The 14653-nt window shown below is 41.2% G+C and overlaps 3 protein-coding genes across 12 annotated transcripts in view; 1 reads left to right on the top strand and 2 right to left on the bottom strand.

The window, feature by feature from the left end:
* Positions 1 to 6147, bottom strand: part of LTN1 (listerin E3 ubiquitin protein ligase 1) — a 46131-nt gene extending 39984 nt beyond the window's left edge. The window contains exons 1-3 of the mRNA XM_045002266.1: positions 6091 to 6147; positions 1857 to 2060; positions 1135 to 1233 (exon numbers count right to left, since the gene is read on the bottom strand). Coding sequence (XP_044858201.1) covers positions 1135 to 1233; positions 1857 to 2060; positions 6091 to 6132 — 345 coding nt within the window. The 5' untranslated portion in view covers positions 6133 to 6147. The remainder of the gene's footprint in view (positions 1 to 1134; positions 1234 to 1856; positions 2061 to 6090) is intronic.
* Positions 6148 to 8223: 2076 nt separating this feature from the next.
* Positions 8224 to 13286, bottom strand: RWDD2B (RWD domain containing 2B). Of its 7 annotated transcripts, none has more exons than XM_045002273.1 (5): positions 13228 to 13286; positions 11033 to 11262; positions 10886 to 10953; positions 9712 to 10077; positions 8224 to 9005 (listed from the first exon to the last, which is right to left on the bottom strand). In XM_045002273.1, the coding sequence occupies exons 2-5, from the start codon at positions 11246 to 11248 to the stop codon at positions 8771 to 8773; spliced, it is 885 nt and encodes a 294-aa protein (XP_044858208.1). In that variant the 5' UTR covers positions 11249 to 11262; positions 13228 to 13286; the 3' UTR covers positions 8224 to 8770. The 7 variants fall into 7 exon arrangements, with proteins under 7 accessions (XP_044858208.1, XP_044858210.1, XP_044858211.1 ...); XM_045002275.1 differs by lacking the exon at positions 13228 to 13286 and adding an exon at positions 12890 to 13021; XM_045002276.1 differs by lacking the exon at positions 13228 to 13286 and adding an exon at positions 12757 to 12821.
* USP16 (ubiquitin specific peptidase 16) overlaps positions 12923 to 14653 on the top strand; it is a 28768-nt gene continuing 27037 nt past the window's right edge. For 2 of the 4 annotated variants that reach the window (XM_045002268.1, XM_045002271.1), the window contains exon 1: positions 13005 to 13138. The gene's annotated coding sequence lies outside the window, so the exon portion shown is untranslated. Of the gene's footprint in view, positions 13139 to 13337; positions 13460 to 14653 lie in introns of those variants that run through there. The other 2 variants (XM_045002269.1, XM_045002270.1) reach the window with 2 other exon arrangements.

The following is a 14653-nucleotide window of genomic DNA, read 5'->3' on the forward strand; positions in this document are numbered from 1 at the left end:
TACATTCTCTGATACCAAGAATAATCATGAACCGTACATCACTGCAGCATACCACATAAGGGCTATAATCCCTTTGGATTCCATTAACTACTGTGCATAGCATAAGATATACAATATATAACTGTACACCTCTACCTCAATATAATGAGACCCGATAAAACACGAATTCGGATATAATGCGGTAAAGCAGCGCTCTGGAGGGGGCAGGGCTGTGCACTCTGGCGGATCAAAGCAAGTTCGATATAACGCAGTTTCACCTATAAAACGGTAAAAAAAATTTGGCTCCTGAGGATAGCGTTATATCGAGGTAGAGGTGTATTTATATTGTATCCATGTCTAGATTTTTTCCTTACTGTTCAAAAAAGGTTAGAACAAGAAAAGGTAAATAGGAAACTGCCTTCAATTAAGAAACTTTTTTCATTAGCATAAAAACATTTGGGTGTCTGCATGAACCATGCATAATTGATTTGTAAATCTCATGCATTTGTTGGCACTGATATATTAGTAGATTTTTTATGTTCCATGGCTCCTAATAGGAACATAGGAATTTCTGAACACATCAGAACAGAGATCCATCTATTTCAGTATCCTACCTCCAACAGTGCCAGATGCTTTAGGGACATATGCTAGAATTCTTATAAAGAACAATTATGGAGTAACCGATCCACAGGTGAAGTTTCTTCCTAACTCCTGTTGGAGAAGTGTTTATGCCCTAAATCATGAGGCTTTATATTCTTTAAATAATCCTATCTCATAGAACTGTGGATGTTCTCATTGTCTGCATACATGCTTATGTAGCCAAAGAGCTTTCTTCTGTTGAAACATGAAGCTGAAAAACCTGGATAATGTTAATTTAAGGTGCTAGTGATTGAAAGCTTCTATCCACAGAGCAGGCACAGCACAGGCATGAGCAATGAAAGCTTCCCCACGTTGCCCTGATGATGTGTCCCAACCACTTAGGACCAAGTACTTTTCTCCAAGTTCTAACAGTTTTTTTTAAACACTGGACAACCCACAAAAAATATACAATTAGGTGTATCGATCTGATTGCCTTGTGGATTACCACAGACACTGCCCAGAGCGATTTTATTTGTTGGTTTACTTCTGTCATAACCTAAGTCCTTTAATACTTACAAGTGAGATTTTACAGTAAATTCTTGGCCAGTAAGGAAGAACACCTTTAACAACTTCTGATTCTCTTTCCTTACACATCGCCCCAAACTCCTGCATAGCCTAAAATCAAAATACCAACAGCATGGGATTAAAAAAATTGCAGGTGAATGTATATCTTGAAATTTACTAAATTTACCAACTACTGCCTGGTACTGTAATTCTCATGAAACTAGAAATTGGTTCACTTCTTGCAATTGGGTCTAAAAACTCTAGTTAACTGGAGTTACTCTTGCAAATCCTCTTTGCATCAGAATCAGATGACAGACTTCCAAAACATTTTAACTGCATACAATCAAAATCAAGCTTTTGAGGCACACAAAAAGTATTTCAAAGATGCTAAACAAATTACAGTATGCGCTATGGAATTTGCTAGTGGGAAAGTAAAGTTGACTATTTTAGTGGATTCCTTTCTAGCACTTTACACAAAAATATTCCCCTTCCCAAGCAAAATATCAAAAGAACCCTTGCACAAATGAATATTAGAACTAGATGTCTCAAATGTACTCTTGTTACATCCAACTTTGTCACCATTTTTTTTTAGATTCTATGGCTTAAACAATGATCTCACTGAAGTCAATGGGAGTTTTATCAATAATGTCAGGGTAACCAGGATTTCACCCTATAAACTTTCAAGTTATCAAGGATGTTTAAAAAGTAAACTAAGGGATATAGGATACACATACTTTTAATTTTGTTATGACATCTCTTTTGGAGAGTTTTCGCAGCACCATTCGAAAATCAGCATCTACAAGGCTGTCTATTTCTTCTGCTCCTTGGACTGCAGGTACATATCCTAGATCACTCTGAGATGTTCCAAAGCCAATAAACCCAGGCACTGTTCCACGTTCCTTGGCAAGGAGCTCTGCAGCTCTGCCACTGCTGGAGGGCTGATATAAACAAGAGAGAGAAGTCAATTAATTATTCATGTCCTTTCAAACCATTTTATTTCTTACTGAAATGTTGGTTTTGTAAACCATTTTCATGCACAATCTAAATTATCACACTTGAAGAAATGACCGTGCAGGTTTGTGTCTTATAATTGATCTGCTGCTCCAAGGAAAACGTTTCACATTATATGCCTTATCATTAGAAATTCTACCAGGGCTTTAAGTAGAGAAATCTGAAATGGTAATTTTATTTTTCAACCTTAGGATCAATATTTTCATTATTTTTCATTAATTTTCACAATATAAAATTAACCCAAAGAGCAAGAGAAGATTTAGGGGAATGGGGAACATCACAATGTCACATGACTTGTTGAATTATTATTGAAAATTATTGCTTTTCTTTAGTTTAGTTTGTCCTCTAACTTGTTCCAGTGAAGATAATCCTGTGCTTATTTTAAATCAGTGCCTCCCACTTGTTTAAGGCATTGAAACCAGATGTTCCAAAAAGATTGATTCTTTGAGGTGTTCCATAGCATATCTATAGGTTCCAAATAGGACTGTCAAACAATTAAAAAAATTAATTGCGGTTAATCAGGAGATTAAAAAATATAATTGTGATTAATCGCAGTTTTAGTCACTCTGTTAAACAATAACAGAATACCATTTATTTAAATATTTTGGATGTTTTCTACATTTTTAAATATATTGATTTTAGTTACAACACAGAATAAAAAATGTACAGTGCTCACTTTATAGTATTATTTTTTATTACAGATACTTGCACTGTAAAAAAGATAAAAGAAATAGTATTTTTCAATCCACGATACAAGTACTGTAGTGCAATCGATCATGAAATTGCACCTTACAAATATAGATTGTTGTTGTTTTTTTGGTTACATAACTGCACTTTAAAACAAAACAATGTTGAACTCTGAAGCTTACAAATCCACTCAGTCCTACTTTTTGTTCAGCCAATCACTAAGACAAACAAGTTTGTTTACATTTACGGGAGATATTGCTGCCTGCTTCTTATTTACAATGTCATCTGTTGCTTAGAACAGGTGTTTGCATAGAACGGTAATAGCCTAAGTTACAAGGTATTTACATGCTAGATATGCTAAACACTCATATGCCCCATCATGTTTCGGCCAGAGGACATGCTTCCACGCTGATGATGGGTTCTGCTTGATAATGATCCAAAACAGTGTGGACTGACGCATGTTTATTTTCATCATCATGAGTCAGATGCCACTAGCAGAAGGTTGAGTTTCTTTATTGATGGTTCCGGTTTTGTAGTTTCTGCATCAAAGTTTTGCTCTTTCAAGACTTCTGACATCATGTTCCACACCCCATCCTTCTCAGATTTTGGAAGGCACTTCAGATTCTTAAACCTTGGGTTAAGTGCTGTAGTTATCTTTAGAAATCTCACATTAGCACCTGCGTTTTGTCAAATCTGCAGTGAAAGTGTTCTTAAATCAAACAACATGTGCTGGGTTGTCATTGAAAACTGCTAGAACATGAAATATATGGCAGAATGTGGTAAAACCATAGAGCAGGAGACATATAATTCTCCCCCAAGGAGGTCAGTCACAAATTTAATTAACCCTTTTTTTCTTTTAACTAGGGTCATCAGTGAACAAGGTACACTTTGTATTCTGTGTTGTAACTGAAAGCAATATATGTTAAAATGTAGAAAAACATCCAAAAATATATTTAATAAATTTCAGTTGGTATTCTATTATTATTTAACGAGACAATTAAAACTGTGACGAATCACAATTAATTTTTTTAATCGAATTAGTTTATTTTGAGTTAATCACTTGAGTTAACTGCAATTAATTAACAGCCCTAGTTCCAAAGTTTCAGCAAAAGTGTAACAAAGTATCAGTTAACTTTCACAAGTTGTTGGTGTTTTCTTTAAAAATAAATAAATAAATAAATAAACAACAATAGAAATGTTGTGATCATTAGGCATAAAATTACTACAGACATAGTGGCTAAGCTTGATGTGACCACCGTAACTTTGAACTGAGTAATTTCTGTGACTTTAAAATCTGTCCTAATGACGCATTTCCCAGCATTCGTTTGTCTTCCCTAATATAAACACATAGCAGTGTGTACATATTAAAAAAAAAAATCTACCCAAACTAAACACTACACTGCACACATAATTCTTCCCCTGGGAAGAGAATAAACAAACTACACATGACAGATGTCACATCACTTCTGGATTGCACTCAGGTCCAGATCCTCAGAGGTATTTAGGAAAAGCCCTGTGCAGATACAAAATTTGTATCCACATCCGATCTGAACACATGGTCCACGAATATCTGCAAATTTGCAGTGCTCTAGATATAAAATTTGAATCTGCATCCATTCACAATCCACAAACATGGTCCGTCGATATCTGCAGATATAAAGTGGATATCTACAGGGCTACAGATATTTGCAGGGCTCTATATCTAGGCTCCTACCTTCCATTGAAATCAGTGGAATTTAGGAAATTAAATACCTCTGTGGATCTTGGCCTCAGATACCATGCTGGTGTGGCAGTAGAAGAGCCTATACAGAACAGAAGCTGAAAACTTGTACATTTAAAATAAATTAAGTGTAATTACAGGTACTACATTAGTTCAAGACCCATGCCAATTTCTGATTGCATCTTTCACTTCTTAAAAGAAGTATCTTACCCACAGCTGTCTGAAAAGGCCTTCACAAGCAACAGAGGAAATGAGGTCATGAGCCCACAGATGTTTATGCACATACTTAACTTTGCATATGACTAGCCCCAATGAAAAGTCACCATCTTATACCAGGCAATCATGCCAGTCCTGCCGACTCTACTAGCAGACAACAATCCACCTATGGAGATGACAGGCGCCTGAAGGCAGTGCTGTATTTCAGGATGGTCACATTGCTTGCTGAGTCTCTGCAAGCTGCACCCCCAATTTAAATATAAAAGGGGTTTCAACCTGCTTTGTTTTACACGGGTTGGCTGCAGGTCATGGTCCCCAAGTGAATTAACAAAAACGTGAGAACAGGCATACAAATTTGGGTTGCCAATTATTTCCTTGTGGACGATAACAGACTTTAGAGCAATGGTTCTCAACATGAGGCCCGTGGGCCACTTGCGGCCCAATCAGCAACCAGATGTGGCCCACGTGACATCCTCAGGGCCATACATCTAGTATATATATTGTGTGGCTATATGGCCCATGTACCACATACAGAGCTGCATACGCAGCCGACAATGGTAAATAGGTTGAAAACCACAGCTTTAAAGTATGGCCTGTGAACCTGTGTTACATTTCAGATTGTAATCAGAAAGGACCTCTGATCTCCTGGCCTCCTAACACAGGCCACAGATTTCCACCCACTGACTCCTGCAAAGGAAGGAATTATTCCCTCAAGCATGTAAGCAAGCACTACTGGTGTTTAGATGAGACTACACTAGACATTTTTGGGGATGTAGCCATGTTGGAGATATTTTTTTATTGCAGTGCTGGTATATGACCAAAAGCCCTAGCGTAGCTGCAGTTGCCCCTGCATAAAAGTGTTTTTGTCAATACGGTTTATTTCATTGGGGCAATGGGTATGAACAACACCCAGAAAAGCACTTCTTTGCCCATATACTGTGCATCGCCACTATCCGGGTTTGCCACTGGCGAACCTTTTCTAGCCCAGCCCTGACCCTGGCAGCTTAGATCGGGCTGGGTAACATCTGTTAGGAAGATCTCCAGTCTCAGGTGAGCAGGAGTGTACCAGCCCCCTGCTCTTCTCTTCCAGAGGCCGCTCACCGCTGGGGCAGACCCCAGGCCCAGCGTCACCCCCAGGCACACATGCCCCAGGGCTGTGGGGCTGGGACCCCGTGGGCAGACCAGGGGGCGACACCGCCGCTTTCCCCCCGGGCCTCGGCCTCCCCCACCGCGCAGGCCGGGGAAGGGGCCCGTCGCCTCCTGCTCCTGGGGGCTGGGAGCGGCCTGGACCCCCCCCACGGTGAGCGGCCGCCGCCCCGCCCGGGCGGACTCACCCGCACGTTGCCCTTGGTTCGCTGCTTGTTCTTCCCCCCCATGGCGGCGGCGGCGGCGCAGCAGGAAGCGGCCGGAGCGGGACCCGCAAACAGCCGGGCCGGGCCGGGGCGGGGGCGGTGCTTGCAGGCCGGGGAGCCTCCCCGCGGCGCGAAGGAGGGTGGGGACCGAGCCGTGGCGGGGGGAGGGGAGATTCCTCTGCCTGCGCCGCCCGCCCCCACGCTGAGCCCGGAGCCCCCTCGGGCTGGGGCCGCGGAGCAGCCCCCGCGTCCGGGGAGGCTACCACGGTCTGGTCGCTTTTCCACCATCGCCAGTGCCAGGCCCTTGGAAAAGCAGGTGTCAGGCTGCCTAAAAAATCATGAGTTTGGGTTTTTTTAACAAATAATAAATGTTAGGTTTCTATGTCCCGTCTGGGTTTCATGCCTCTAAGGTACACTGGGTGCCCGTTTTTGCTTTTGTCCTTAATAATGAGGCCAGGGATAGAAATATGTTCTTATTTATTGTAACGAAAATTGAGATTCCCAGGAACTGGGGCTTGAACAAAAAAACAACCTATGCCACAAGATTTGGTAATACTGCTTTTCTCAGATCTAGAATTTCCTTCACCAACATTGCACCTTCCCCAGCTGGCATGCAAGGTATGAGGTGCTGGCTGGCTGATGATTGCCACTGAGCCAGAGATGGCAGCTTGTCCATGATGCTGCTGTGTGCGGACAGACAGCAGACTCCCATATCTGTCACACTTCATTAAACTGCCCACTTTACAATCCACTATTTGCCCTTCAATACCTTTAAGCCTTCATATAGGGCTTGATCCAAAACCCACTGAAATTAATGAAAGTTCTTCAATTTAAATGGGCCAATTATTATACTTTAATTTAAATGGCAACCAAAGAGAGAAACCTGAAAGTACATACCGTAAAGCTTCCTAAAGTGTCATGACAGCCTTTCAGAAGATAAATGAAAGTACTTAAAACAGGAGTATGCACAAACATGTACATTTTGATGTACGTGAAGTGCTTTTTAAATTTTTTTTCAAAAACTAGACAGCTTGATATATTTCTTAAAAATAATTACAAACATCTATATTAGAATGATTGCAGAGGTCAGATAAATGGGAAATGAACATTTTTAGTAACTGCTGCTGTATCTTTGTGATAATTACATTAACATAGTTCCAAACTAAAATATCTTTTTAAACCATAGCTTCTACTAATATTTTTGAAAATACTGTAATTCCCTAGTACACTTTGGATAACTTTTTTAATCTTAAGTAAATCCATTCTAGTACAATTAAATACAAATACTTTAGCAGGATTCAAAAGAGGAAACAGAATTGTGTTGAGAGCTGAAATCAAATATCCACCACAAAAGCTCTTGCCAATTTTTGCCTACATAAGAGATTTGAATGTCACCATCTATGACACTCAGTGTGTACTGCTTATTAAATGTACACAACTTTCAAAGTTTGTTACAATGTCGAATATTACCCTTAGGGAAAATAATGAGTTCAGTCTTTCTTATGAATTAATGTATATTAATTTATTGAAATCTGACACAAAATTATACAAAGTCTGATCCTGCAAATTCTCTCTCATGTGTGTAGTTCTTATTCATATGATTTCTATTTAAGTCAGTGGGAGTAATTATATAAAAAAGAGTTTGCAAACTGTAAACTTTTGGGGGCAAGGACCATATTTTTGTTATGTGTTTGTACGTGGCTAGCTCAATGGGGCACTACTAAAATAGAAATAATAATAGAATTGAACTCATCAATTATAAACTTGTTAGGGCAACTAGTGTGTCTTTTCTGTGGGCCCCATCTTGCAAACCATTTTTTCCTTGTGTGAGTAGTCCTTATTCACGTGACTAGTCCCACTGGCGTCAATAAAACTGCTTGTATGAGTAAGGCTTTAGAGGATCTACGCCTATCTTTATAAAGCACCATGTTCAACTGCAAGTATTATAAGCAGCAAATATTAAATAAATGTTTTGGAATCAAAACATCTGCTGGTAGTGTATGTAAATACAGAGGGGTAGCCGTGTTAGTCTGGTTCTGTAGAAGCAGTAAAGAATCCTGTGGCACCTTTTCTGTTAGTCTATAAGGTGCCACAGGATTCTTTACTGCTTATGTAAATACAGTGTTCAATGATGTAAAAGACAACATTTCTTTCCAGACATGCCTGCTTAAAATAACTGTAATCATTGGAAAATCACACACCCATGGTTGCTTCCCTTCCCATTCCATATTTTACACACACACGCACACATATAATCCCATATCTATAATATGATGTGCTGTATCTCTGCCCAAAACTAACACTTTTCACAAACATCTGGATCTTTTTTACTATATTACATAGATATAATCAGCTTCTCCAAGGTGAAGTTTTAATAATTCAGATTATAAATAGTATACAGCATCTATCAAAAAACTGTTGTTGGTTTATTGTTGTTGTCTTTGTCATTAGCATCATTATATCTTTCCCTTAAAAATATCTTTATATTAAAGCATTCATATAGTCATTTTCACCATTATTCGTTTTCATGGAAAACTGAATTCATCTTATAAAGCAGCAGTAATCATTCCCCTCACTGATCAACTATTTCAGAGGGGAAAAGAATAATTTATCCAAGACTGTCACATAATTTTTCAAGTTCATTGATTGGATCTTTGCTGATCTAACATCCTTCAACTCCAAAGTACATCTGAAAAACATCAGCACACCCCTTTTCATCTAAAAAATGATAGAGCTGCCCCAAATCCATATGATTTCCTCTGGCACCATGCGCATCAAATACTTTTTCTTCAAAAGATGAGAATTTTCTTTGTTTCTGCATCTCAGCATGTGACCCATCCAGAGAAATATCCTCTCTGTGGCGAATTAAAATTCTCCGCCATGTTAATCTTCTGACTCTGAAAACAATTAGGGAAATATGAATCCATAAAATGTAGCACATTTTATAAAATGTTATGAAGCAGGTATTATGAAAGGAGAAAAATCGACAAATTTTAATTGTGTAGATACCTGGGATACACATTATAGGTCATTAGCCAATCAATCAAACAAACATATACATACCTGCAAACATTCCTAGAACCAGAGCATTGTTTCTTTACATCCATACCTCACAGAACAGTCAATAAAGTTGGGATTTAAATATAACTGCACACCTCCACCTTGTCTATGCAAGGAATTTTCTTACCCTTTTTATTACTAAATGGGCAGAGCTGAACCAGGTCTACACTACACGAAAATACAATACAAGCAATATAAAAAATATTAACGAGACTGGTGGTACGTCATACTGTTGCTACACAACTGACGTAGAGCTGACAGGGGAGGCAAAAAGAAAAGCACTGCATGTACTAGTCAAAGAGAACCCCTTGCTGGTTAATTTATGGCCCTGATGGCTATAAGAAGTGGCAGAAGGTGGGAGGTGTGTAAATGTATTGTGATAAAATATAAAACTTATACTTTTCATAGACAATATGTTGATTTTACCAGTACTACAATAGTTGCCCACCTTCTGACCAAATGAACAGAACCACAACAAAACAAGCACAATATTCTAACCACCAATGTTACTTAAAAACAAAATATAGTATATAAAAAGCAAACCTTGACCAGAATTCTTCACAAGTACTCTGTGGGCCTTCTACACAAATGACACCTGGTTTCCCAGGCATGCTAAACCCCGTCAGAGCGAGCTCCTTAGACCAATCAACAATATTCTTTCTTTTATGCTTGTTGTAGATGTGATGACTATAGATCCATAATCTAGTGAAAATGACATCTTCTGACTGCATAGTCCTCAATATCGTCACTGATGAAGATGAAAGCTCCTTATCGATATAAGCAGCTGCATGATCTTTAACCCATTCTCTTGCATTTAATACACAGACCTCACCACTGCAGTTTTGCTTCAAGTATGTTTTTAGATCTGCGTTCAGCTGAATCTGCTGTGATCGGCTTAATGATGGTGACCTAAGGAAAAAATATTAACACATCTTGCTAGCATATCTTTTTTAAAAGGTAGGAAAATCAAAATGTCTAAAAACCCTATTATGTTGTTAGTTTAGAATTGGTACAAAAGCATTTTGTTTGGCTAAAACATTTAAGTTAATATTTCCTAAGAAAATCCCATTTTAGCCTTTAAAGGGCTAGCTGCAGATTTTATATATAGCTCTATATAGCTGTACATTTTAAACAGAAAAAGCCCAGATGAGAATTTATGATGGTCACTGCAGTAGTGTTCTGAGATATACAATGTAACAGAAACAAACAAAAATACTAAAAGAGAAATAATGCAGGTCAGTGAGTAACAATATTCTGCCAAGTAGAAAGATGAGATTTATTAAACAACCTTTCACTTCTTAAGTTAGAACCAACTGGAAGCATTGTCACGATGGACTATGGCCCAGATCCTCAAAGGTATTTAGGCACCTAACTCCTACTGAAATATCTTTGGGAATCTGAGTCTATGTTCCTTACTTGGGCACTGGTCCTGTAAAATGATCAATGCTAGAAGACCATCACTGTGTCCACACGGAGCCACAATAATTTCACTGTACTGGGAGCTAGCACTCCTATTTTCTGTTCTCAGCTCTGTCACTCATCTGCTGCATGACCCTGAGCAAGCCGCCTCACCACTTTGCATCTCTGTTTCCCTTCCCACCCTTTGTCTGTCTTGTTTATTTAGACTATGTGCTTTTTGGGGCTGTCTCTTGCTATTATGTTTGTACTGATCTAGTAAATTTTAGCTTTTAGTTCCCTGTCTAGAAATATGCAGTACCTGACAGTAATTTCTGGTAGAACAGCTGGGTAGTTAAGTGGTAAAGCACAGGATAAAGAAAGCATTACCTAAAAAAAAAAAAAAAGGGCATTAAAATCTGATCTGAAATGTCTTTTTTTTTTTCTTTCAAAAATATGGCTACATTACCATAGTGGCATCAGCAACCTCTTGTTTTACATTCAGTATAAACTGAACTTTTGAAGATGGGATCTCTGACGTCTTATTATCAATATAATGTTTTAGTTCTGCTACAGCCAGCTGATCAGTCACAATAAACTCATCTTCATCAGGAAACATACTAGAAAGTAGGTCTAACTCAGAAAGTTGTACTTCAGCTTCTTCCAAATTAGTCATTTTGGCCATGTTTTAGCTGTTTCCTAAATAAAGAAATTAGGAAAAAAATGAAAAGACAATTCTAATAGATAGAAGCACAAGTTTAAGGACAAATCATGCAACTCTTATGTGAGTAATATTAATTCATTTAAGTAATCCCACCAAAATCAATGAGATTGCTCATAAGAGCTGATCAGCTAAGGGTTTGCAGGATGGGGCCAATATAGAAATGGTAGCTGAAATCATGGCCTAATTAAATCAATGGGAACACTCATGACATCCCCTTGATTTCAATAGGGCCAGGATTTCACCCTTTGTTTTCACTCAAATGTCTTTGGCTTACACAGTGTGATATGTTTTGAATTTCATCATTTGTGTTCTTTTAGTATTTGCAGTGCTGGATAAGGCTATGCTTAGGAGATCTGTCCTTCCAACAATATGTGGCGAAATTAGGCATATAGTGCCAATTTAAGCATCAAAGTGAAGAAAAGTGGTCAGAAAAGTGATTGTAGAAATGGTACATTCTTGCTCATTGGATCTGCTCACTGTACATTCAAAGACATTTACTGTATTGACAAAATCTTCTACAAGATTTTGCTAATATTAGCCCTGCAGAACCAATATAGACATGGGAGAATGTGATGAATTTAATTATGTCTTACAACTTTACCAAATGGTTAACTAAAGTCTAATTAGAAATTTTTTTTTACAAGTGATGATGCATGAGCCAAAAGAATCTCTCTGCACTTTCAGACCCCATCATGGGATTTCTAGCACTGGCAGTTGTTATAATAAGCACTCCTAGGAGTGGAGGAGGAGGCCCCCTTCTAGAAAGAATAACAAATTGCATTTTTTTAAATTTTAAAACATACCCCAAATCTAAAAAGTAGAACCATAGGCTATGCTAAGTCCACAGCAGTGCACGTGTAGCTGTGTCAGTCCCCAGATATGAAAGAGAGCAGGTGTGTGAGATCAAGTATCAGAGGGGTAGCCCTGTTAGTCTGGATCTGTAAAAGCAGCCACGAGTCCTGTGGCACCTTATAGACTAACATATTGGAGCATGAGCTTTCATGGGTGAATACCCACTTTGTCAGATGCGGTGGCTATTCACCCACAAAAGCTCATGCTCCAATACCTCTGTTAGTCTATAAGGTGCCACAGGACTCTTGGCTGGGTGAGATCTTATCTTTTATTGGACCAAACTTCTGCTGGTGAAAGAAACAAGCTTTCTGAGCGACACCGAGCTCTTCTTCAGGGCTGGGGGACATCCTCCCCGCCTCACAGCAAACACAAGGGGGAACCGACGGTTTAGCACGTAACTAGTTAGAGCGTTTTGCAGTGTCCACGGGCCGCTCTACCCTGAATGGCCCCTCAGCAAGACGCTCTAACTACCCACGCGGAACAGCCGGTCCCGCCGCGCGCGCGCGCGCGAAGCTGCGAGGCCGGGCGCACCCCCCCCCCGGGCCGGAAGAAGCGCTCCCGAGGGGGGAGGCGCTACCCGCCCCCCGCGTTATTTGGGCATCTGAGCTTTAAATCACCACGCTGGGCCCCGGACTCAGGCCCGCCGCGCCGGGCAGCTCGCACCGCGCAGCGCTACAGCTTCGCCCCGCCCCGCCCCGCCCTCACACCCTTCCAGCTGCGCCTGCGCGCCCACCCTGCGCTGGGACTTACACAGGCCGCTCCGCTATCGCGCATGCGCGGCGAGTCTTGCACTTCCTCATTCGCAACCTCTCGCCGATTGACCTCGACGCCCCTCCAGTTTCCCACTATGCAACGCACCGGAAGTGATAAAGAGCCGTTCCCTCTAGCACGGGGGTAAGTCACGCTCACAGCTCAGTCACGGGAAGAGGACGGGAGCCGTAAAACTATGCTGAGCCGGAAACATGTGTCGTAAATCAACTCGATTCACGACACTGGCCGGTGAGGGGCTGAGGCCCAGCGGGTTCCTCTGGACTCCACCACGTTGTTTACCCTCCCTTCCCCTTTCCCCCAGTCTCTGAGTCACTTACTCGCCTGGTCTGAGCCGCCTCCTCTCCGCTCCCGGCCCGACTCTGCACGGCTGGGGATGTGGGGCTTTCCTACTGGTTCTGGTCGGTGTCCGTAACTGGTGGGAGGCGGGCTCAGAACGCGGCTGACTAGCCAATCGGAGCCCGCGGGCTGCCCGCGAGTTGCCGGGCGAGGTGGGGTGCGCTGCGAGAGGCGCAGCCGCGCTGGTGGCGGGAGCTGGAAGACGCGGCGCGGGTAGGCAGCCGGTGCGCCCGGGGGAGGGGGAGCAGCTGCCTTGTCCCGCGGTCCCTCGCGGCTGGGAGCTGGGACAGCAGCGGGCGGGGGGGCGCTGGAGCAGTGTGTGTAGTGGGGGTGCTGAGAGCCATTGAACCAAACTGCAAACCCTGTCTAGGATAGCGACCGCTTCAAGCCGGGGGGCGGGGGGGTGCAATAGCACCCCCAGTTCCAGCCAGGTCTCCTTGCGCTGAGAGTTTGCCTGCGGGAGGCTCAGGGTCCCTGGGTAGATATGGACCAAAGAACACGTGTTGCGCTGCGTGACAGCGGAGGGGGGGGGCGTGTTTTTCCAAGGGGATACATCTCCTGTGCAGGCGCCACGCGGTGGCTGTGGTGGTAGGAGAAATGCCTAGAGATAGAGAGGTTGCATACCTGGTACAGTTGGCACCACTTACACTGGCCATTTGCTACCTGCTGGTACCCAAGACTGTGTAGGTATCAGAGGTATGTCCTTTTCCTAGTGTACCAGACTCTGCAAATATTAGTGAAGTTACATTGGGGTAAACAGCTTCTAAAAATCGTGCTTCTGTGTCAGTGTCCTATTCCCATTCTACAGCAGGTGTATTTTAAAGGCTTTCAAGTGCCTTAACAAATTTCGGTCTAAACCACACCCTTTAATACTACATAAATAGTATTTTGTAACTTAGTAGCGTTGAGGAGAGCCTGCCTGACTCATCTACCCAGCCACAACATGTATTTGTTTAATTCTTACCTATTCTCAGCTGTCTTCTCGTTCTGTTGGCAAGATGGAGTTCAACCCAGACAAGGCTAGAAATGCACTACTGTGATTTAACTAAAGGTTGACAATTGCAACTTTATTTTTGAGTGTGCAACTAATTCCTTTTCCAAATCTATAATTTCTTTAGTCTGAACTTCCAGAGTGTTAAATTTGCCACACCCTCTAAAGTGCTACTTTATATTTCACATAAACGAATGTAGTATGCACCCCAATCTGGGTCTATGCTGGTTATGTAATATGTATATATTTTATTAACCTTGTAACCGACACTTGTAATCCCTCAAGCCTGACCCCAGATGTACAGTACCTTCCTTCTTAACTTGTGTAAATTTGATTTTAAACATTAACTTTAATTTTTTTTATATCTTTACATCTGTTACTACTTGGGTAAACTTGTCCTTTTGAGAATGTGGTTG

This window comes from Mauremys mutica, chromosome 1, assembly GCF_020497125.1.
Source record: "Mauremys mutica isolate MM-2020 ecotype Southern chromosome 1, ASM2049712v1, whole genome shotgun sequence".
Lineage (NCBI taxonomy): Eukaryota > Metazoa > Chordata > Testudines > Geoemydidae > Mauremys > Mauremys mutica.

Coding starts and splice junctions, on each gene's coding strand:
- RWDD2B (XM_045002273.1), bottom strand. CDS start 11,248: ATGGCCAAAATGACTAATTTGGAAGAAGCTGAAGTACAACTTTCTGAG. Junction 10,954..11,032: donor AGGTTGCTGATGCCACTATG/GTAATGTAGCCA, acceptor TTTTTTTTTTAG/GTAATGCTTTCTTTATCCTG. Junction 10,078..10,885: donor CTACCAGAAATTACTGTCAG/GTACTGCATATT, acceptor TTTTTTCCTTAG/GTCACCATCATTAAGCCGAT.